General features: G+C 37.2%; 1 protein-coding gene across 1 annotated transcript in view; it reads left to right on the forward strand.

Annotated features, from left to right (window-relative positions):
* The window catches only part of CNTN3 (contactin 3), a 240,047-nt gene that overhangs the window by 190,911 nt on the left and 23,488 nt on the right, over nt 1–25,648 (forward strand). Inside the window, exons 13-18 of the mRNA XM_029917321.1 lie at nt 15,678–15,795; nt 16,628–16,786; nt 16,886–17,035; nt 18,731–18,801; nt 19,807–20,041; nt 21,935–22,050. Of these exons, the coding sequence (XP_029773181.1) occupies nt 15,678–15,795; nt 16,628–16,786; nt 16,886–17,035; nt 18,731–18,801; nt 19,807–20,041; nt 21,935–22,050 (849 nt within the window). The remainder of the gene's footprint in view (nt 1–15,677; nt 15,796–16,627; nt 16,787–16,885; nt 17,036–18,730; nt 18,802–19,806; nt 20,042–21,934; nt 22,051–25,648) is intronic.

The following is a 25,648-nucleotide window of genomic DNA, read 5'->3' on the forward strand; positions in this document are numbered from 1 at the left end:
ATAGTTGAGAAGTGGAATCTCATTATCCCCAACTCCTTATTTCTCAGATCAATAATGAGATTGAGAACCTTTCCATGTGCTTAGTAGTATTTTGTATATCAAAGAAAATTTTAGAATTATATCTGACTCCCCCAAATCAAGACAGTTGGGAACTTAGTACTTACTCTTTCTTGTGAGATGGAAGATTACTTCTGCAGGAAAAAGAGAAAAAAAATAACTTCTTTATTTCTGGCTAGAAAAATTGACAAGAGCTCAGCTACCCAGATTACGATATAGAAGAACATCCAAAAACATGTTTAAATCTGGCAGTAGAGCTCTTGAAAGGTACAAAAACAAAGCACAAACTGCTTTTTTATTTTTGTCAGAGATGAATCAATGAAACTGACATTTAGATATATCAGATTTTCATCTCATCTATATCATGTTCCAGCAGACAGTGTTTTTCTGAGGTCACAGAAGAAAATTCTTTACATAGACATGAACTCACAGTATGTACTTGTCATTTCCTGTCTCATGATAAAGGCTTCTTCCATTAATTGCAGATCTGTATCCCTTTGTTCATTTCTCCTGTTGGAATTCAGAACTTTTGTTTTACAGATTTGCGGTAAGCCGTTATGTATTCAAGCTCTTGATTATATCTTAATCCACTGGAATTATCTTCTTTCAGTATGTCACTTATCTGCTAACTTTATTATCATTCATAAAAATTTTCATTTTCACATAGTCAAAAAACTCATATTCTTCTTTTCCTAAGAATTTCGTAACATTTCCTGGGTTAATTGGGATATGCAAGGTGTGGGAATTTGAAGAGGGACTTGGAGAAGACTTTGTGGAATGACTGTTCTTTGGAGACTGTTACAAAAGAAAATTGGGGGATGTGAGCAAGGTAGTATCATGGGGCGAAAACTTTGAGGAAGACGCAGATATTTAAAGAAAACTTAGGGGAGATTCTGATGTGAATTTCATCTTGGTTCTCCACAACTTCCCGTAAAATTTCATCACTCACTTAGGAGATGATGTTTGTCCTGGGGAAGAAACATCAGTTGTTTGTTTTTGATCTGAGGCCATACTGGGATTCTGCTCCTGAATCCACCCCTAAGGTTAGTAAGTCTTGAGTTGCCAGTCCTCCAACTTAGTTCTTCAATAATGAGTTGGCTATTCTGTCTTCTGCCTTTCCTTGTAAACTTTAGATTCAGTTTGTCAGTGTCCATACCCTAATTTGCTGGGATTTTGATTAGGATTGCATTTACCCTATAGATCAAGATGGGGGTGAAACCAACATATTCACATTATTGAATGTACCTATCTGTGAACATAGAATATCTATCCATTTATTTAGTTCTTTTTTGATATCTTTCATCAGAGATTTATAGTTTTCCTCATATAGTTCTTGTATGTATTTTGTTAGATTTATACCTAAGTATTTTATTTTTTGAATGCTATATAAATGGTAATGTGTCCTAATTTCTAATTAACTTTTTTGTTACTGCTATATTGGAGAGCAGGTGACTTTTCTATACTAACCTTGTATTCTGCAACATTTCTATAATTGCTTATTAGTTCCAGGCATTTTGTTATGTTGATTCTTTCAGATTTTCTACGTAGAGAATCATGTCATCCGAGAAAAATATAAGACCATTTTAGTTTTTTCTTTCCAATCTGTATACCCTTTACTCCTCATTTTTTTTTTGTCTTACTGAATTACTAGGGTTTCTAGTACAGTGTTGAAGAGTAATGATGAAAATAAACATCCTTGCCTTGTTCTTGATCTTAGCAGGAAAGCTTCAAATTTCTGACCATTAATTAGGATGTTAGTTGTAGGTTTTTTGGATTTCTTTTTATTAAGTTGAAGAATTTCCCCCATTCTTTGTTGAATAGTTTTCATCATGAATAATTTTGTTTTGTTTTGTTTGCTTTTGTCAAATGCTTTCTCTGCATCTATTCATATGATCATGTCATTTCATGTCTTTTTTTTCTTTTTTCTTTTTTCTTTTTTACTGTATCAGAGCTCATTTTTGTGACCAGTGAATATGGCAGAAGTGATGTTATGTTCCTTCTTTTGTATCTGTTTTTATTTAAATTTCAGTTAGTTAACATACAGTGTAATACTACTTTCAGGTGTACAGTATAGTGATTCAGTGCTTCTATACATTTCCATGTGTTCATCTCAACAAGCGTCCTCCTCCATCCCCATCACCCCTCTAACCCATCCCCCATTCACGTGTTCATCAGGTTTTTCTCTCTAAAAAGCTCCTGCACAGCAAAGGATGCTATCAACAAAACTAAAGGGCAACCTATGGAATGGAAGAAAATATTCATAAATGATATATCCAATAAAAGGTTATGATCCAAATTACATAAAGAACTTATAAAACTCAACACCAAAAAAAAGAATAATCCAATTTAAAATGGGCAGAAGAAATGAATAGACATATTTCCAATGATTTTTCCTTATCAGACTCTGGATGTGATAGATTTCATTAAGTGACTTTTGAATACTAAGCCAGCCCTGCATAACTGGAATAAATCCCACTTGGTTGTGTTGTATAAATGTTTATACATTTATTGGATTTGATTTGCTAATACTTTGTTGTAGATTCTTTTATTTATGTTCATGAGAGATATTGATCTGTAGTTTTTTTTCTTGCTGTGTCTTTGTATGATTTCAGTATTAATTAATTAGAGTAATGTTGGCCTCATAAAATGATTGGGGACATATTCCATTAGCTCTTATCTCTGGTAAAAGATTATAAAATTGGTGTAATTTCCTCCTTAAATGCATGGTAGAATCTTTTCATAAACCCATCTGGGCCTTTTGCTTTCTTTTTAGGAGTGTTATTAATTATTGTCTCAATTTTTTTAACAGTATAGTTCTATTGAGACTATTTCTTCTTGTATGTGTTTAGGCAGTTTGTGTGTTTCAGAGATTTGGCCCATTTCATCTATGTAAGGATATTGGTGAGCATAGAATTACTCATAGTATTCCTTTGTTATCCCTTTAATGTTCATAGCATCCATAGTGATATCTCTTCTTTTGTAGTTTATGTTTTCTCTTTCTTTTCTTAATTGGCCTAACCAAAAGTTGATCAATTTTAGTGATCTTTTCAAAGAATCAGCTTCTAATTTCATTGATTTTTCTCTATTGGTTCCCTGTTTCCAATTTCACTGATTTTTTAACCTTATTATTTCTTTTCTTCTGCTTACTTTTGACTTAATTAACTCTCATTTTTCATTTTTTTAGTGTCTATTTATTTTTGAGAGAGAGCGTGAGCAGGGGAGGGCCAGAGAGAGAGGGAGACACAGAATCTGAAGTGAGCTCCAGACTAGGTGCTGCCAGCAGAGTCTGATGCAGGACTCAAACCAGTGAGCCATGAGAGAATGACCTGAGCCAAAGTCAGATGCTTAACCAAATGAGCCACCCAGGAGCCCCAATTTTCTCTCTTTTTTGGTTTCTTCAGAGTGAAACTTACATTATTGATTTTATATCTTTCTTCTTCTCTAATATATATTTCAGTGTTGGAAATTTCCTCTAAGTATTGCTGTCTCTATATCCCATACATTTTTTGAAAAGATTTATTTTCATTTATATTTAGTTCAAAATATTTCTAAATTTGTCTTGAGAATTTTTCTTTGACCTACATGTTATTTAGAAGTATGCTGTTTAGTATCAAGCACTTGGGAAGTTTTTGGATATCTTCATCTATCTTTCTGCTATCAGTTTCTAGTTTAATTCCATTATGTTCTGAGAGCAGCCATTGTAGAATACTTTTCCTTTCAGATTTGTTAAGGTGTATTTATGGCCCCTTATGTGGTCTTTTTGGTAAATGTTCTATGTGAGCTTGAATAGAATGTATAATCTGCTATTTTTGGATGCAGTAGTCTATAGATATCAATCATATCTAGTTGATTGATAGTGCTGTTCACTCAACTATGTTCTTACTGTATTTCTACTTGTTGGACCTGTTCATTTTGATAGATGGGTTTTAAGTTCTTAAGCTATACTGGTGGATTCATCTATTTCTTTTTAGAGTTTTACCAGTTTTTCCTTTTTGTATTTTGGTTCTTCCTTATTAGGTATCTATACATTAATGGTTGTTATGGCTTGAAATAGTAACCATTCTCTCATTGGGTAATACTTCTCTCTGTCCTTGGTAACTTTGCTTCTCTAAAAGTCATTGCTGTTTGAAGTTAATGTAGCTACTCCCACTTTTGCTTAATTAGTATTTTTTCCATCCATTTATTTTAATCTAGATGTGTCTTTATATTTAAACAAGTTTCTTATAGACAAAATATAGTTGGTTCTTGCTTTTTAATTCACTCTGATAACCTCTGTCTTTTGCTGGATATATTTAGACCATTGACTTTTTTTATTATTTTAGTGCAAGTAGGAGACAGGGAGACACAAAACCTGAAGCAGGCTGTAGGCTCTGAGCTGTCAGCACAGAGGCCCAATGCGGAGCTTGAACTCACAAACCACAAAATCATGATCTGAGCCAAAGTCCGACACTTAACCCACTGAGCCACCCAGGTGCCCCCAGGCCAACCATTGATATTTAAGGAGATTATTAATATAGTTGGATTCATATCTATTTTATTTCTTCCATTTGCTATTTGTTGCCCTTGTTCTTTGTTTTTGTTTTTATCTTTCCCTGTTTTTCTGCCTCTTGTTTTAATTGAGCATTTTGTATGACTTCACTCTCTCTCCCTTCTTAGTATATCAAGTATAATATTTTTAAGTAATTATCCTAGAGTTTATAATATATATTTACAACCAATCCAACTCTGCTTTCAAATAGCCCAAGACAATTTCAGTGGTAGTGCAAGTGCCGTAATAACAAAATATTCCTAATTCTTTTCTCCAATCACTTCTATCATTGCTGTCTTCATTTCACTTATACATATATCTATATTTATATATCAAATTAAATTCACTTTTGATAATAGTATTTTTAATAAAGTGTTAACTATTAGATATAAGAATAAATAATAAAAGTCCTTATTTTACATTTATTTATTCTCTGATGCTCTTTTTCTTTATGTAAATCTAAACTCCTGACCTGTATCATTTTCCTTCTCTCTGTAGGACTTCTTTTAACATGTCTTGCTCAGCAGGCTACTGGCAACAAATTTCCTTAATATGTTTTTATTGCCTCAGTAAGTGTATACTTCTCCTTTCACTTTTCAGGTATTGAATTCTAGGTTGGTGGGTTTCTTCTCTGAGCACTCAATATTTCATTCCATATGTTTTCTAGCTTCATTTCTGAGCAGACATTGGATGTAACTCTTACTTTTTTCCCTCCAGGTAAAGTGTTTTTTTCTCAGGCATTTTTCAAGATTCTCTTTGATTTTTTTTTTTTTGAGATTTGAATGTGATAAAGCCTATGTGTAGTTTTTGTTGCGTTAACCTGCTTGATATTTTGTGAGCTTATTGGATCTGAGGTTTAGTATCTGATATTAATTTGGGGAATTTCTAAATCATTTTCGCTTTGGATATTACTTCTCTTTTCCTTCTCTCTTTTACCTTCTTATAATATTTCCATTAAATGTATATTGTGCCTTTTGTAGTTAACCTACATGTCTTAAGTATTTTATTCTTTTTTTTTCAGTCTTTTTCTCTTCGATTTTCAGTATTGGAAGTTCATTGTCATATCCTCAAGCTCAGAGATTGTTTTTTCAGCCATGTCTACTCTATCACTGACCCCATGAAGCCACTCATCTGTTACCATGCTTTTGATCTCTAGCATTTCTTTTTTATTGTTTCTTAGAATTTCCCTTTCTCAGCTTAGATTGCCCATCTGTGTTGAACATTGTTTACTTTTTCCATTAAATCTCTTAGCATATTAATCACAGTTCTTTTTAAATTCTTGGTGTGATAATTCCAGCATTCCTGTTATTCCTGGTGCCTCCTCTGATGCTTATTCAGTCTCTTCAAACTATGGGGGGTTTTATGCCTTTTAATGTGCCTTGTCATTTTTTGTTGAAGGGCAGACTTGACATACAAGACAGACATGAGGCAGTAAATTGGTCACCACAAATGTAATAAAAGGTGTGGGAGAGGGAAGGCATTCTGTAGTCCTATGATTAGGTCTCATTCTTTTGGTGAGCCTGTTCTCCTGGACTGTGACCTTCCCCAGTCCTTCTTCTTGTTCCCCTTCACCCATTTGGTGAGATGTCTGCAGGGCTTGGAGTTTATCTGTTTCCCTTCCCCCATGTTGAAGGCTAGAGAGAGCTGGATTTGGGTAGCCCCTTTCCCTCAGAAGAAGTATTTATCTGTGATAAAAACCCCAGCAGGTTCATCTCTGATTAAATAGTTTCTCTCGAAAGCAAGTCTTGTTAAAAACAGAATGCTTTGGCTTATTTCAAAATAGTAAATGGATTCTCTTCCCTTCTCCTGCCAGAATCACAGGGGGATTTTTCTCTGCTCTTCACTGTGAGAACCTGATGGAGCCCCTGGAGGTACAGCTCACAGAAGTGTGGGGAACCACCTGTGATAGGGTTTCCTGGAATTGTAGCTCTCAGGCTTGTCCACACTGACCCTCCAGCAATTCATCAATTACAGTTCAGGTTTCTTTATGCCAGCACTGGCCCCTGAAGCAGTTCCTACTGTTGGGTTTCAGCTCCAACAATTTAGTATTCTCTAGATTTACATGTTGGTTTTCCAGTTTGGAGAATCGTGATTTTCTCTATGACCTCATTCCTGCACCAGATCTAAGAAGAGTTGTTGATTTTTCAGTTCATTCAAGTTTTTACTTGCTTTGGGGACAGGTGTGCTGCAAAGCTGTTTATGCACTGACTGAAAACCCGAAGTCAGGGTGGCTGGCCCATTTCTTAATTGGGTTATTTGCCTTTTTATTATTGAGTTGTAATTGTTCATGCTGGCTTAGAGTTTATGTCCCAATTTCAGAAAGAAAAGCATTCTACTTTGCAAAGCATAACATTTAATTATGTCATTTAATTGATCTGAAACGAAATAAGAAAGGGAAGAATAAATAGTTCATTTGGGGCAATTTAAAGTTTTAGACTCAAAAATCAGAAATTTTAGGTGTTCTTTTATTACAATAAACACTGATTTTTTATGCTGTTTTCACACTGAGTCTAAAATTTTAGATCATGCTCTCCACCAGACAAAAAGCCTAATGATAGTCATATTTAACTTCAAACCTAGTCTCTTTTACTTACTCTTCAGTAAGACTTTGAGATGAAAAATCTACAGTTCTGGAGTGTCAGGAATACTGTTGGAACATACTGGTCTGCTGTTGTACTAAGCATAGTGGGACATCTTTCCCAGCAATTCTCCTGGGAGAGAGCATAATTTTATTCTCTCTGACTGCTCAGGCATCCTTTTTCTGGCTCACAGATAGGCTAGTGACACGAAAAGAAGGGTGTCTAGACAAGGTTTGTAGTTGTTGTTGTTGTTGTTGTTAACCTAGTTTGAGTTGTCAGTACAGCCACTCAAAATAAACCTACAAGGATAAATTTTGGTGAGCAATTACCCCATACTCACTATTCTCTGTCCCTCAGATCTCTTGATGGGAGGAACCCAAGGAAAAGGCAGAGGATGAAGGCATCATTTTAGATACAGGGCCTATCGGTAAGCTGCCCAAAAGTGAGGCAGCATTGTAGGTGCAGAGAGATCTGGAGGAGTGTAGCCACCGTGTTTGTGAAGATGGCTATAACAACATCGCATATTCAACATATTCTTCTTTCGGTATGACTTGACACTCCTCCTCAGTGCGTGGTGAAATCTGTGACTCTCCCCTTAAAACCGAGTCCTCTGACTTCCTTGAGCAATAAAGAAGAGCAGGAGTGAAGCTATGTGATTGCTAAGGCTAGCTCATAAAAAAGCATGCATTTCCATCTTGTTCCATCAGCACCTTTTCTCTTGGAATCCAGCCACCAAAATATGAGGAAGCCTAAGCACACTGTGGAGAGGTCTACCTCAAGAGGAACTAAAGTCCCCAGCCCACAGTATGGCTGAATTCCCAGCCAACAGCCCACATCAACTTGCCAAACGTGTAAAGGGGCTTGCCAGTCCCCTGCCCACCCCCTCAGCTGATGAGATTTGTAACAGAGATGAGCTTTTCCCACTCATCCCTGCTCACATTACATATTCCAGAGCAGAATAAATGATCATTGTTATTTTAAGCCGCTATATTTTGAGTAATTTATTACATAGCAATAGTAATTGAAACTAGAAGCAAACATAAGGCATTCGGCACATTTGGCCAAGTTTTCATGAAACAACGACTTTTTATTCCTTTGTATAAGTAGACTCCTGTTCTTATATACTAGTCTCTTCATTCTACAATGGCTGAATCTACTCTCTAAATTTTAAGCTTCTGATATAAGAATTTAAAAAGAGAGAGATTTGATCCACAAGTTAAATTGTTACTCAGGGTAGCCTCCCGTGACTTGCAGTGCTTTCATGCTATGTCAGAATTGACCCCTAAATCCAAAGGAACCCGTGAGCTCTGAGCTGTTGGCATGAAGCCTGTTCTCTCTGACTGCCTCTCTCTCTGCCTCTCCTCACCTTGCATTCTCTCTGAAAATAAATAAATAAACTTGAAAAAATATTTTTAAAGGAATTCTGGAATGATTCATGTTGACAAATAGTAAATTTCTGTATGAAACTATAGAAATTTATCAACATGTTGTATTATTTTCATATCTATTGTTTTTTAAATTATGGTGAACATGCCAAGGCAGTTGGATTACAAGGAAATGAGCCTTGTGGTTGACCTCTAATACCTGTTACATAAATACTGGTTTTCTCACCCATTCTCTAAGATTAAAATATGTATAGGATTGCTGTTCTCAGCTTATGAGCCCATCAGTAAACAGCCTAACTTCTTGATTTTGTTATGCAATTATTAGTTGCAGAATTTGAGAGTTAGGGAAAGACATGAGTGATTATTTAGATCCTTTTAGCTCTAAATCAAGTGAAGATGAAGAATGGAAATGTCAGGAGGTATCATAATTGTTAACCCTGACTACACTTTAGAATCAGAAAAGGGGTCTCACTTTCCTAGTCCATTCTGATCTAATTGTTCTGGAATGTGGCCCAGGCATTTCTGGTAGTTTTTAAAAGACTCTTCAGACTAGCTTATTGTACAGCTAGCACGGAGCACTGCTGGGTTTAGTGAACTGGAGATCCCCATGTTTTGCAAAGCACAGACCATGTACTCATAGGCCATATATAATAAGGTAGAATGTGAGAGGTCTATTCTGTTTTTTTCATTTTCTTTCAACCATTAGGTTAAATCAAGGAGAATGGTTTACTATGGTGTTCAGTTTGTCACTAATGATTCTGTAATACTTGCTAAACTCCTCTTTTAGTTAAAAGAGCAAAGATCTCAGTCTCAGAGATTTTTAAAGTGTGCAACTAATATCTGTGTACATTATTGTGGACAGAGGGTCCTTTGCACTGTTTTCTACTCACCGTATTCATTTTGATAGGTAACTGTTATTTTGGTCAGCTGTTTTCCATTTAAGATGAAAACATACATTTTCCATATCAATTTCCATATAAATATAAGTTTAAGAAAGTTTATGATTTTAAGAAAAAATAAGGAGCATTTGGCACTGCGATAGGGCAAAACAAAACTGTGGAGGTGTGAGTCTAGTGAATGAAGACACTAGAAAACACTGAGTTAAAATTACTATGGGAACAAATACCTAAATGCTGCATTAGGTACTCCATCAACACACCACCACTCAGAAAAGTGTCCCATGCTGTTAACATGAACTTGATGTTGCAGTAGAAAAGCTGATACCTTTACAACAAAGGAGCATTGACTTAACCTAAAATATGCATGAAGTGCCTTTGACTGAGTTTTTGTCATCTTTTATGTGTCACTCTTCCAAAAACCATTAGGATGGAACAAGCTGAGACTCTCAATCCAGTCATGGAACAATTATTCCAATTTAATGACATCAAAGAAAATCAAGCAAATTTTTATATGAACAGACAATGTATTATCTGCCTTCAGTATCATCTGTTCAGACAGCTAGGCTTCAGATAATTTCCGAGGAAGATGTTAATCAGTAAATAAAACTAAGGCTATTTAGTATTAGGACCTGTTTTTCCTGTTTCAGGGCTGCTAATTATTTCTCCTCCATGCTTGAACAGTGTGCATCAGTAATGGAAGTGACCTTGGTGCAGCTGTTTTGTATTGATGGTGGGGGCAAGTTTTGATTTGTTTGGTCAGAAATTCACGTCTACCAACAATCCCTTCAGGGACCTTCACAGAGGAAAACACCACCCAGGTTCCAGAAGGAACCAGCAGGTTTGACGGTTTTCAAGGCACCTGCATATGATTTACATGCAGTGTCAGGATTTGGAAGGCAACCCAGCGATAGGATGAATGATTAATATTGGAATCTGTGCAAGAACAGGCCATGTAAAGCGACAAAAAGGAGGGGGACCACCTATTCAACTTTGCCTTCCAAATAGCCATCAAAGGCTTTTTCACCCCCTTAAACTGGAAAATTATGCTTCTTGGCAGTCGAGCGGCAGCATTTATATTGAGAGTGCTTACTGGGAAATTAGTTTTTGCTGATAATTTGTTATAATGAAAGTTTATGCTACATTTGCACTGTTCAAGAGGTTTCCCGAGTTCTAAGGTTTATTTTATACCTTCATTTTTAGCATATGGTAGATATCACAGTGTACTTTCAGCCAACCTGTAATTATTAATGATCTGTCTGCTTATTTATTTTTGCCTGGCATGGGTTATCACATCATGTAGTGTTTTTTCAGGGCAGAGTGGTTTTTAAATTACATCAAAAATTCCATTAGCATCATCACCTAAGAAAATGTAGGGAAAAAGTTAATAAGCACCTCTTCTATTTCATTTCATGCACACTGAATTTTCCCTTCACATTTATTTCAAAGATGATTTGGCTTATAAATCCATTTACTGTTTATACCTGTAACATGTTCTAGATGTAATTTTTTTCCTAGGGGATATCTACGTGATTAGATGAACAAATAATTGGATAATCAAATAAATCTGGTGAAGCTTTAAATTTTTCTTAAACAGAAAAACTCAAACTTTCATTGTCATCATGGTGTAAATATTACCTGAAATTAGCTGCAATTAACTTTAAGTTTTCTGGGGACAAATGAACAGTTTGTGGATTAACTATGCCCCTTCTCTCCCCTGTGCTCCCAAATAGACTATGTTCTCCCTTTCCTTAGGTTCTCACTTGCCGTAGTGTACACCACTTTTTCTCTAACCCTCTTTTTCTAGATAGCTTTTACTCATATAGCAAATATCAGCTCAACTGTCAATTCACCAAAACTCCAGAAAATCATGGATTCTTCTATGTACTTTGCTTGCATTATTACATTGTAATTTTACATTGATATGTTGTAGTCCTTTGATTAATGACTGTCTTTCAACTGTAAACTCCATGAACATATGGACTGTTATTTTTTTTCACCATGGTATCCCCAGTGGCTGAAGTACAGGAGTACGCTTAATCAGTAGTTTTGAGTAAATGATCTTATTTTTTAATGATAGGGCATTTCAGAAAGAAATACGATTCATAGAACTGCTTTTTAAGCTTCTGTAAGTCATTAGTATAGGGCTGCCCCACTAATGAAAGCTTGATTTCTGAGTAAATCTCTGGTCAATGACACTGAAAAGGGACAGACTGAGAATTACGGCTGTGCTTTGACAGAGAGATCTTAAGGGAAGTAGGGATGGGGAGGTTTAAAAAAAAATGAAGCTTTGACTCTCCATCTGCCTGGTTCTGGTCCACTGTATTTGAGGGAAAGGGAGAACAGGGTGAGTTTAGGAAAACAATACAAAGAAATACTAACAGACTAATTTAATATATAACAAACTACAAGCTATTTTTTAAATTTAGATTCAAGTTAATTAACATACAGTGTAGTGTTGGTTTCAGGAGGAGAATTTACTGATTTATCACCTACATATAAAATCCAGGGCTTATCACAATAAGTGCCTTTCTCTATGCCCATCACTCATTTAGCCCCTTCTTCCACCCCCAACCCCTCCAGCAAACCTCAGTTTGTTCTCTGTGTTTAAGAGTCTCTTATGGTTTGCCTCCCTCTCTGTTTTTGTCTTATTTTTTTTCTTTCCTTCCCCTATGTTCATCTGTTTTGTACTTAAATCCCACATATGAGTGAAATCATATGGTATGTATCTTCCTCTGACTATTTGCTTAGCATAATACACTCTAGTTCCATCTATATGGTTCCAAATAGCAAGATTTCATTCTTCTTGATTGCCGAGTAATATTCCGTTGCATGTATGTATGTACATATGTGTGTATATGTGTATATGTATATGTATATATGTGTATATATATGTATATATAACACATCTTCTTTATCCATTCATCAGTCCAAGCTGTTTTTTTTATTCAAAGAATTAATAGTGTCCCAAGAATGTGCTTGAAGATTTTAACATTCCTAAGTTGTTTTATTTGAATCTAAATATATCTAAATAATGGATGAAATTTTATTGATAAATATGTGGAGACATAATATAGCAAGTACTGCTTGCCTCATTTTGACAGTTTTATTGAGCTATACTTTACTAATTTTACTGGTGTTTTTCTGGACATACCTCTTCTCTCACTTTTATCACAGTCAATCAGCAATGAACTATATTGTAACCATGAGCAATGACAAGAACTGGATTGCTATAAGTGAAACTTCCCTTGGGAATTTTCTTTTCCTTTTTTTCACCTTTTTGCAATGTCAGAATATTCAGTAACATCTTAATAAGAAATTAGAGGATGTTCTAATTAACACATTACTTAATTATTGTTATTAAATGTTTCATTCTTATGAAAGAAATTGGAGTTTAGAATTAGAATCATGTTACTTTACAACTTCAGCCTATGCTTCTATTTAATGTGGAACATAGAAACATATAGCTGTTATGTAGTAGTAACTGCATTTTGAGAGCTATATTATTCTACCAAAAAATGCACAGATTATAAGTGTATAACTCAATGAATTTTCACAAAATGAACACACTCAAGTAACCCACACTGAAGTCAGGAAACAACATGACTCATATCCCAGAAATCTTCATGGTGTCTCATTGTAGTAGAACCCGCCTTTGAAAGAAAACCCCCGTCTACATCTGTGATACAACAGATTCTACAATGTAGCCTCTTCTCATTTACATCTCTGGGGCTGAGACTCAGCCATGTTGATCTATGTCGTTATGGTTCATTCATTTTCATAGTCTCCTAGTATTTCCTTACACAAGTGTTCCACTGCTTATTTACTGTGATGGACATTGAGATGTTTCTGTCTTTTCGCTCTTATGGACAGTGCTGCTACAAACATTTTTGTAAATGTCTTTGATGAGCATAGGCATACATCTTTGTAAGGCTTACAGTTAGGAATGGAATTGTTGGGTCATAGATCATGCTTGTGTCCTGCCTCAGTGGATACTTCTAAATAGTTGTTCAGAATGGTTGTGCTAATCTATACTCCCGTTAGCATCATGAGTTCCAGTTGCTCTACATTCTCAGCAGGGCTTGGAATTGTCTGTCTCATTTATTCTAAATTTCCCTACACATGGTTTGTGGCAGGTGGTTTAATTTAACTTTCAATAAATAACTTTTCTATATTTATGAAAATAATCTGTTCCACGTGTATACATCTGTTACCCTGGAGTGGGTTTACATTCTAGACAGCAGAGACTGTGTAGTAGATACTTCACTGTCCTTGAGTGAACCGAACATGACAAGCACTCAAGAAACTTTTGTTAAGATGACTCTTAATTCTGTGTACTGACCCACTGAAAAAAATAGAGTAAGAGAGAAGAAACAGTTGAAGAGGAACAATACAAATATGCTTTATTGAGAGAGACAGAATTAAAGAGACCAGCCCTCTTAAGTTTTGCTACATTGTATTTTCCATGTACATCCGCTCAGATTTATCCGCTCAGATTTATATTAGTACTGAAAAACAGTCAGTGCTCCCTGCTACCTACATGTCTTAGTGAACTGCTTCCCCTTTCCACTCTACAGTGTAAAAAGATAATTAAAAATTATATTACCCCTGATGGTGAGCCTAACTACATTTCTTCAGGAAGGTGGTTTGGTTTTGACATGAGCTAACTAAGTTATTTCTCTCTTCACCCATTCATACCATAAGTGAAAAGAAGTGACAAGTCCAATATCTGTCTCTTCCTTACTCTTTCAACAAACACAAACAGCAAGTGTGCCTAAAATGTATTTATATGTCTAAGGGCATAAAGAAAGTCCAGTTCCAATTTCCTTTTACCGACTGCTTTCAACATAAGCAAATAAACATAAGCAAGAATAATAACTCACCCAATGCCTTGATGGAATTTCATAGTAATAGTTCCTACTTCCCTGAAAAGAAGAGAGTTCTATAGAAATGATAATCAACCTCCTGTGAGTATATGGAGCTCATAAAACCTGAAGACCTTCTAAAGGTCAGCAAGCTTTGAACGTTTTGTCCTGGGGATAAATTTCTAAATAACCCAGAGGAGAAAGAGAGGGAGGGAAAGAAAGAAAGTTCAACTTGAAAGTAAAATGTGCAAACTTAACAGTTTTTGGATTATCATTTAATTACAGCCATCAATCACCACGCATCTGCTTTCTCCCAGTACTCCAGAAATTCGGGCTAAAGCCACACAATCTGACCCACAGAGAATATATGGCGCATTAAGAATCCAAAGGATAGGAAACAATGTTTAAGGAATTGCCCTGTAGGAGATCTTAGGAGCTGACATAAAAGCAGGGTAGTGACATTCCATCTTTCAAAAAATACTAGGAAAACTCGAGAGTCAAACTATCCTTTTAATTAATAAGATAAACACTATTCCTTCCTCTTGTGTACCAGTTTAGAGATTTTTCAGTAAGTGATCGTGTTCAGAGAGCTTTGCTTGCCAAATGATTTTATTTTAATTCATATTTTTACTAATGTGTGGAACTGGCCTGCAGTAAGTACTTTTGTGAACATGATTTTATATTCTTTTAAAATGAGGACATTTGAAGTTGAGCTTTTAGAAATACACTTGCTCCATTAATTGGTGCTAGAAGACGCCAGCAAACATCTTTATGGACAGCTGTTATTTTTAGGGTTTAAAGTGTTTTAATTTCTTCTTATTGAGGGGTTCATACTGACTGTTCCTAAAGTCTGTATTGAAAGAATTAAATGGCTGTAGGCTTTTTAAGCTCCAATATGTTCAGAAAAGTGTTTCAACCATGGTAATCCTCTTGTGCTGCTGTATTTATCTCCCACCAGATACCTAAATGCTTCTCTCCTCTTCTCAGGCAGATAATTGCATAGAGGTTGGAACCAGGGAGAAGAGTTGAGCTGGTGCTGAGCAGTGGATATAAAAAGAAGTGTCACCCTAGTGGAAGTAAATAGACTCTGAAACCATAATCTCTGCCCTTATTTATTTTTGAAGCCATAAATGCCCAAGGGAAAGCTCGTCATTTATTTAGCTACAGAAATCTATATCTGCAATCACATATGGTTTCTAACTTGTTTTTATTTCCATACATCTCATTGTAGCAATCTACAGTCTTGAATCACCTTGGTCTTCTCTCTAAATATGGGTTTCATCCCAATGGTGTTGTTGGCTACAGACTTCAAGTCTCTTTGTGTTTTCAAAATGACAGTGTGCTCATTACCTGGTTTTTTCCAACAGAGTTCATCTGGTGATTTAATGATCAGAAACATTCAGCTGAAACACAGTGGAAAATATGTGTGTATGGTGCAGACAGCGGTGGACAGTGTTTCATCTGCTGCTGACCTCATAGTAAGAGGTAGATAAGAATGCCTGTGTTTTGTTGCTGATTGTTTTACATCTTAACTAATCATTTCTTACTGGAGGCAAAACCATGAGACCTCATGTCAGCATGTGAGTTATATTATTGATTGGATCCCCCCCTCCAAATGGTCTAGAGGATGTGACAGTAAGGATGGGTGCTAATTCAACAAAGTAAATATCTCAGCTCTGCCCTTCAAATAGCTCTCACGGTAATAAGCATTTCACAGCTGCTGCCAAGCTGATGTGTTTTTTAGCATGTCATTAATACAGAGACAGTGTTTAATATGAAAGGGAAGAGTGATAATGTATATATGACAACTTCCAGAAAACCAGGTCCATCCAAAATGTCTGAGAAAATTTGCCAATCTAAGCTACTGTCCAAGGTACTGATTTGCTGCTTGGCTGATAAAGGACCAGAGGACATGATAGAATAAAACAGCTAGCTCTAGATAGCAAACTAGGAACTCCAGAGGTGCACTGGCAAATTAAAAGAAAAGAAGTCAGGCCAAAGTAAAAGATGTAGAATTGGGAAAGGTGCAGCAATCCTGCTGAACAGAGGCCTCAACAAGCAGGTGTCATCTGCAGCCCTAGAATACTATGATTTTGAAATTGCCAGCTTGCATCCAGATTGAATATCTGAGAGCAGAAATATCAAAAAGAGAAAGTGGTAGTTGTATTGCTAGGCAAATGTCCTTCTTCCCCAAGTAGTCTTGGAATTAGAATTGGTTATAGGTATTGAAGTGATCATGTGACATGTTCTTCACTTTTGTGTAAAAGGTGACATTCTAGGAATTGCTACCCACTGTTTGCTTTTTTGTCTTCCTTAGGTTCACCTGGACCACCAGAAAATGTGAAGGTAGATGAAATCACAGATACGACAGCCCAACTTTCTTGGAAAGAAGGTACAGATAACCATAGCCCAGTTATATCCTATTCTGTCCAGGTGAGGACACCTTTCTCCGTGGGTTGGCAAACTGCCACAACAGGTAAAAGGGGAGAGTCAAATGCCAATGGTACATATAAATGGATTTTAAGTCACTGCTGAGACATGCAGACTATTACTTCTCTGATATATTCCCTTTTAGTGCCTGAAATCATTGATGGGAAAACACACACAGCTACGGTAGTCGAGTTAAATCCATGGGTGGAATATGAATTTCGGGTTGTAGCCAGCAACAAAATTGGAGGTGGAGAGCCAAGTTTACCCTCAGAAAAAGTAAGAACTGAAGAGGCAGGTTAGTGTTTTTGTTTTCTGAGTAAAATGGGTTAATAGGTTTCCCTGGGTGTGTATTTCCATTCCTCTTGACATTGGTCTCCAGGCCAGCAAGAAATCAAACTCAAAAATCCATTGTTGCAATTACCTGACCTACCTAATGGCAGAACTGGCCATATGGCATTTGTCAAAAGACACACATGTAAGTGAGTCTGATGTAATGTGACATTTCCAAAAGTTCAGTCCATCATCAGCGTTCATTAGTGCATGTTGAGTGAATATGTTTTTGTCACTTAAGGTTGTAATTACTATCTGACACAGTCACCCTGTTAACAGGGGAAATGCTGTTTTCATTTATAACAAGCATTGACAAATTGGTAGGATAATAACATTTGGGAGTTCTGCTACTAGGAAATCTCATTTTGCCACCATGCTCCATGAATGAACTCAAGCTACTGGTGATTAGGAATATTTTGACTCCTCAACAATTAAGAGAGAATCATTGTTAAGGTTTCATATTTGGAGTGACTATTAGTATTAACCATAAGACTTTTTTTTAGAATATCCTAATATTGAAACAGGAAATTAAGAAGTGTACATAGTATCACATTATTGGGGCATCTGAGATAATCAATAGACTTCCCTTTTCAGAATCTTTAATATTAGTTAATATTAATTAAAAGGATGTTTGAAGTATAGCTCATATATCACTTTAGGAACTAAGTCAAAATAGAAGTCAAGGAATACATTTCAGTAATTTTAATGATGCTTTTTCACTCAGGACAATGCATGTGATATTTCTGGCAGGAATTATGAGAAACAAAGGAACCATACCAATCTTTGTAGTCCATTTATTTATTCACACAACACATATTTTTAATGTTTATTTACCTATTTATTTTGAGAGAGAGAGAGAGAGAGAGAGAGAGAGAGAGAGAGAGCGAGCCTGTGAGTGGGGGAAAGGAGAAGGAGAGGGAGAGAGAATTCCACACTGTTAGTGCCGAGGTGGAGGCAAGGCTCAATCTCACAAACCATGAGATTGTGACCTAAGCAGAAATCAAGAGTCAGATGCTTAACCAATTGAGCCACCCTCATGTCCCCACGCAATACATATTTGAGGAGTGTCTACTGTGTGCTCAGCACATTCCAGATGTGGTGGATACAGCTGGGAACCAAGACCACCTTCAGGAAAATATTGTTGTAGTTGTGTCATAGAACTTAGGAAGCATGAAGTTCACAGTGTAAGTAAGGAACCTGATGCCTGTGTGAGGTTTATAAAGAATATGTCTTAACAAGATTTGAGGATTTGAGTCTAGGTCAGTTTTTTAGGTAGAGCCAATGATGGCTTGCCAATTAGATCTCTCCTGTGAAATATTCACAAGTTAAATGTTCATGCTGGATTCATTTCCCATCATCCCTAGTGAATCACGTTCCCCTGTTGTATTAACTTTTATATGGAGTCATGTTTTACTTACTGTTTAAGATATTTTGAATCTTTGATAATTTCATGCAAATATAAATTATTTGATCTCCCCAAAGATACACACACACATTGCTTACGTGTTTTAAATGATCCAGATACACACATATGCATATGTATAATGTGCCTGTGATCAGATTACTTCAACTATTAGAAATAAGCAGCACTGAATCTTCTTTCACATAAACATTACCAAATGCAAATAGGGTTCTATCTCTATCTCTCTAACCTACACAGTTCCAGAAGTGCCTCCCTCAGAAGTCAGCGGAGGAGGTGGAAGCCGGTCTGAGCTGGTGATAACCTGGGATGTAAGTGTCTGGGCACCATCCTCCCCCACAGGGCGCTCTTGTTCCCACCAAGGCCTCCTGAGTGGCACTGCTGGTGGTACTGGGGGAGGAGGCGGTAATACTAGTAGCTTACATTTTCGAATGCTCACTCTCTGCTAATCACTGTTTCTAGCATTTTGTGTATGTTTCTGTTGTGTTTTTTTTCCATTTCACTCTTGGAACATTTTATAGATGAAAACACTAAGGCATAGAGAATATTAAATAATTTTCCCGGGGTCATTTGGCTGGTAAACATAGGGGTGAGAGTCAAGTCCGGGCTGTTTGCTCCCAAGCTGCCCTCACGGCTTTCCATGCAGCTGTAACCCCAGTGATGCACGCCCACCAACACCAGCAGGTGCTTCCTCCTGGCCATGCTCTCAGCTCTTGCTTTAGATTATAATTAGGAAAAATTTTAATTAACACGTTTAAAGCCACAAAGCATGAGAATTAGTGGTGTTGTTTGAAGAGGTTGATGAAGAAATAGAAAGTTAAGAAATCAGGATGGAGTGTCAATAGGAATTTTTGACATGCTCTTTATACAGCTTTGACCTTAATCTACTGTTTTTATTTTCTTTTTTTTATAGTTTTATTCCTTTTGTATTTAGCCACCCTGTCAGTGGGCAATTTCTTTCCATAGAATCAACATTAGGGACTAGATTATTTTTATTTGATTTAAGAGATGATGTATATTGAGCTGAAAGCATATCTTATGATATATAACCCAAATTGGAGCTATAGAGTGGTCAAAAATTTTTGAATAATTTTGGGAAATTCTAATTAGTTATCTGGATGGCTATGAAAGAGTGGCCTATGTCTGTTTAAAAGCAGCTGACTATGCCACTGACCTTTTTCTCCTTTTTTTATATAACTGCTTAAAATGATGTCAATTATTATTTGATGGCTTTTGCAAGAGTAAGGATTATAGCTCCATTTATTTTTGTCTCACTCTCGTGTGTAAGGGTGATGTAATATGTCTTTCCTTTGTAGCCAGTCCCCGAAGAACTGCAGAATGGTGAAGGTTTTGGTTATGTTGTTGCTTTCCGTCCTCTTGGAGTTACCAACTGGATTCAGACAGTGGTCACGTCTCCTGATACCCCAAGATACGTGTTTAGGAATGAAAGCATCGTGCCGTTCTCACTGTATGAAGCTAAAGTGGGTGTTTATAATAACAAAGGTGAAGGACCATTTAGCCCAGTGACAACAGTGTTCTCTGCAGAAGAAGGTATGGAAAACATTTTGATTATATATCAGTTCCAACCTAATAAAACACTTATGCTCCAAAAACTGATTTGGAAGTTCTTTGTGACTTCAGATAAATTTCTTCAAAAGAATAATGACTGACATGACAGTTAGATTCACAGTTCAGAGGGGCTTGCCGAGATAGCTCCGTTGGGAGAGCTTTAGACTGAAGATTCACAGTTCAGGTGATAACCAACCATGCCTACTTGGAAGTACCAGACTCAGTAGCTAGTCTGAGACTATATCTATTGGTTAAAAGTCTGTCGATGAACTGGAGCACCTAAGTGGCTCAGTTTGGTTAAGCAGCCAACTCTTGGTTTCTGATCAGGTCATGATCTGATGGTTAGTGAGTTCAAGCCCTGAGTCAGGCTTCAAGCAGACAGCATAGAGCCCACTTGGGATTTTCTCTTCCTCTCTGTCTGTCCTTCCCCTACTCTCAAAATGAATAAGCTTTTAAAAAAATCTTCATGAAGAGCGCCTTCCAAGTTCGAGTTTGTGAAGCAAGGAACAATACAGCTTTCCACAACTTTCTTCTTTTGGGGATAAGATTAAGATATTCTCTTGGGAGTGCCCTAATCTCAAGTTTTATAGTGTTTCCTATGACCTGCAAATAGGACGTTAGCAGGATTGACAAGGAGGACCAGAAGAATTATATGGAGAGGTGTGCAATGTACAGGCTAGAGAATGTAATGCCCCCATTCCGGCCAATCCACTCTGGACCCATTCCATTTCTCTGCCTTTCTTCTACAGCTGCTTTAACTATGGTAGCTCTTTAGAAAATATTATTATTGGGAGAATCATATGAAATTGCCATTTTATAGGACACAAGCAGCTGAAGATTGGCTATCACATAGCGTTCTACTTAGTAAGAATGATAAGAGCCAACAAGTATTGAATACTTACCATCTGCCAGACTTTATCTAATTTGGATTTCCCAAGGAGGAATTACATGTAGGTACTATTATTATTGTCCATTTATACATAAGAAAATGGAAATTTAATAAAAGAAATTCATAAACTTGCCAAACTCCATACAGACTTACTGAGTTAGTATTTTAACCCAGGGCCTTTGCTCTTAACCATTCTGAACTCACGAAATGTGATTATACAGTGTCTTCTCCAACCCCAGCACCTTGCACTAAATTGAAAAGCATGGTCCACAGATGTCGTGTGTAAAATAAGAAGACTCAATTGTTTTAATACCCCAGACACTACTCTTATCCTCTCTTTTTCTATAGAGTTCTGAGAGAAAACAGGTAGTGGAAACCTTTGTAAAACCAAAGAGCCTTCATATTCATAGTCAGATCCCATTTCCAAGAGTTGCTGCAGATTTTCATTACAAAGGCAAGGATCTGCGGAAGGATGGCAGTTAACCAGGGAATTACTACCGCCTACTACTGCCTACCCTGTGCATACCATAAACTCCTGGAGATTGCCCTGTCTCATTTGAGTGTGCCCCTCCTATGGGCCTTGGATACAGAAGGCACTCACTAAAGGCTTACTGAACAAATGAACTCTGTAAAACATGACTTCATTTGGCAAGACAAAACACATAAATAAACAGGCAGCCTTTGTTGGCAGAGGAATGCCCAAGCAGGACCTGTGGGATAAAGGAAAAGAAGGGAAGAAAAGGCACCAAGAAAAATAGTGCAGCAGAAGAAAGAGCGGTTTCTGTGGCTGCTTAGCAAGGAAATGCCTGTTGACTCACAAGGAATGGAAATAGACCGAGACATGGTTCATGTTTTCAAATATTTTTATGAACCCTTTTATTGAATTTTCAGACACATTGTAGTAGGTTTTTGAAAACAAAGGCTTCAATCGTTTTTTTAATTAGGTCCAAAATAATAAGTGTGTTTCACTTTTTGTTGCCAAACAGAGCCGACAGCAGCTCCATCTCAGGTGTCTGCAAATAGCCTGTCTTCCTCAGAAATCGAGGTGTCGTGGACCACTGTCCCGTGGAAGCTGAGCAATGGACATTTACTTGGCTACGAGGTAATTTCTTTTAAAACTAATTAGACTGTGTATGTATGTTGCCATGGTTCGTTTGTCTCCTTTCATTTAGAATTCTGTTTAACAATGACATCTTAACTAAAGTCTGACTTTTTTGGAATTTTACCAGCACATTGTCCCATGTGATTATCAGTGGATATTGAATTTAACTTGACAAGTTGAATGAAGATAACTTGGGATAGAAAGGGGAAAAAAACAGTAATATGGAAGGAAATAATACATCATATGGGCCAAATATTTTAGATAGATAAGAAGGAGATTGAAGTTCATTATTTAAGTTCAAAGGATATTTATGCCAATAGGAAATCACTTTCCTCTAGCTCTTTGTCTTACGTTTTTAGTGGCCTTGTTACACTGTATAATTTTTTTCTAGGTTCTTGAGAAGATAGCTGTGTATAACTTAATTCTTATCTGGAACCTAATTCTTGCCTTCAGAGAACTCTGTTTGGGGGCACTTGAGGTTAAAGATCCAGCTCTTGGCCTAGGTCATGATCTCATGGTTTTGTGAGTTCGAATCCTGTGTTGGGCTCTGTGCTAACAGAGCAGAGCCTGCCTAGGATTTTCTCCTTCTCTTTCTGCCCCTCCCACGCTCATGCTCACTTGTTCTCTCTCTCTCTCTCTCTCTCTCTCCCTCTCTCTCTCTCTCTCTCTCTCTCTCTCTCTCTCAAAATAAACTTAAACTTTAAAGGAAAAGTAAGCAAACACAGAGAAAATGGAAAATACTCCAGATTAAGCATGGCATGTTGGAGGAGTAGAGGAGTAGAGACTCATGTACAGAAGAAAGTTCCTGTAGGAAGGACGACTACAGATAGACACAGAGAGCCAGGCTCCCGATGGCTTTGAACACTGAGAAGAACTATCCAGACTGGGCGCCATGTTTAGTAGGGGCAGTTAGAAGTGGGACCAGTTGAGCTGAGAACTGGCAAGACAAAAAGTCTTTGGGAGCCTTCTCTGACAGTGATATTACAAGAGTCATAGTTATGATTTCATCCTGATTCACAGCCATATTTTTAGGAAACTTCTATAATCCTCGTAACTCCTGATTCAGTGGCAGCTTTACACGGGCACATTTGCAACACAAAACCAAAAATGCTGCCACTTGCCCACATAACCTCAAACTATTGCACCAGGGTGGCCATCAGATCCATAGACAGTGAAGCTGAGCTAGTCAGATTCTTATTTGATATGTTGCACTAAGCAACACAAAGACTGGAATCACTGAGTGTAATGCAGTGATATGTTGAATTCAGGACTCGGTCAAGGTTTCTCAAGTTGAGGCCGTGGGCAAGCGGAACAAAGTGGAGCTGCAGAGATGGAGCAGACATATTTCCATGCAACTCCAGTGAATGGAGGAGACAAGGACCTTAGAGAAAGCAAAATGGAATAGCTCTTTGACGATTGTGCGATTCTTCAGTAAACTCACTGTCTTCTTTTTCGTAATGTCATCTTGCCCTTCTTTTCAGAAAACTCCCTTTATATTTGAACTTAGAGAGTTTCTGTTTCTGGCAACCAAATATTGACTTGAATAATTATTAGTGATAAAATAGAGAAAAGACAGGCTAACACAGTGATACTCTAAGGGGGTACCATGGGTTCCCATCACCTGAAAAAAACAAATTTTTGCTAAAGATGACCCCCCAGAGCCCTCGCTGGACTCACTGAACTCAAACATGTAGGAATGAGTCTTATTAATGTATATTCCTGATAGGCATCCATAGGGAAATATCTTCTTGCACCATAAACACAGGAAACTCGGGTCTTGACACAGAGAAACTTGACGAGAGACAGAGCTTCCCAGACCCAAAGAACAAATAAAATACCACACAGATACAGCAAACCAACTTTATCGGTGTCTTAAAGGAAGCCATGAACATTTAGGTAGAAAGTTCCTTTAATTCCAGGACAGTGAATGTAACACTGAAAGGTGGTGGGCAACTCCTGGTAGCTTCCCAATGATTAGAGAGAGCAATGGCATTGTTGGGAAAAGTAAGTGGAATAGAAGGAGATGCAAAGGAAAGTAGCTCTGAGCTCAAACCTGTACCAAATCCTGACTCTGTCACTCATTGGGTGTGCTGGAAAAGTTGCATAAATGTGAGCCTCGTTTTCCTCACCTGCAGAATGGGGCAGTAGTTGGCCTCACCTCATTAGGATTTGGGGAAGACTGAATGATACTAGACACTGAATATGCTTTTCACAGTTTGTGGCTCATAATAATTAGCAATCTATATGTGCAAGCCATATTTCAAAACAATTTTGAAATATTGATTCATAGAATTCTCCCCAGTAAAAATCATAAGCAATTCTTTAACTCTAAGCTTCTTTGCCTCAGGAGAGTTCATGGTGGTTGTCAAGGGAAGTTGCCTATTAAGAGTCCTTTCTTCCTAGCTTCCTGGTTCACAAAGCTCAAGCCATTAAGGAGCTAATTTCATGTATCCTGGAGGGTAAGAAGAGAGAAATGCCACTGAGGAAAAAATATAAGAGAAATTTTGGGTGACCTTGGTGGCAATAAACGTCTGAGGCTTACAAGATCGTGTCCCTTTTGGTGGCAAAACTACAGAAGGAAACAAATGTATTTCCCATATTCAGCAATGATCAATGATTTTCCATTCTCTCAGCATGGTCCAGGAACTGACGGGATCAGTTTTCTTGGCAAGGCTTTGAGAATAGGACCCCCTGCAGTGATTGAGATTGAACTTCCCATTAGCGGAGGGGGATATGAAACTTCATGTTACATCAAATTTACTTAAAGTTAAAAAACATATTTTGCATGCCTAAAAAAGTAGACTGAGATGCACATCCCCCATTCATAACTGTGTCCTTTACAAGGCATAAGATAGGACCATAATTTGAGGGCTGGTTTTAGTTTGTGAGATAGGTAAGAAAAATAAACAAGGGAATATGTGGACATGGGCTTTGTGGGCTGTGTGTGTCCTGCTCACCCCTCTCTCTTTAAAAAAAAAAAAAAGAACATTCTATAAGAAAGCTGAATCATACCTCTGTTGGACATGTCAGGAAAGGGAGAGTGATCAAATGAAAGAGAAAACCAAAGAATGTAAGTAGAGCCCAGCATAGAATGAGACAGACTTGCATTTGTCCTCACTAGGATAGAATGGAAGCTCCATAAGGGACATAAACTCCAGTTGTTTGTTCAATGATGTATGCCAAGTGCCACGAGTGCTATCTGGTACACAGGAGGCATGGAAAACATATGTGTTGATTGGATAAAGGCAATTTTGACTCCACTCTCTTACTGCTGTGTGGCCTTGAGCAAGTCATTAAAGCTCTCCAACATTCAGATAAAATAAAGATGGTAATAGTAAATAACATAGTGCATCACTGGAGAATAAAATGAGGTAAAGCAGCTACTGTCAAAATGGCCCAAAGAGACTTGAGCTTTTCTATATTTTGAGTATTGATCACTGGCATAAGATTTCTTTGGAAGGAAAAAATTGAAAAGCAGTGAAGAAATACGGGAACAAACACTTACACAGTGACTGTTGTTTCTGTTGGTGCTGTTGGTGCCATTGGGGCAGGAAGCAAAAAGATGAGAGAGAAGCGATGAGAAAATGGGACTTACCTT

This window comes from Suricata suricatta, chromosome 12 (assembly GCF_006229205.1).
Source record: "Suricata suricatta isolate VVHF042 chromosome 12, meerkat_22Aug2017_6uvM2_HiC, whole genome shotgun sequence".
Taxonomy (NCBI): Eukaryota; Metazoa; Chordata; class Mammalia; order Carnivora; family Herpestidae; genus Suricata; species Suricata suricatta.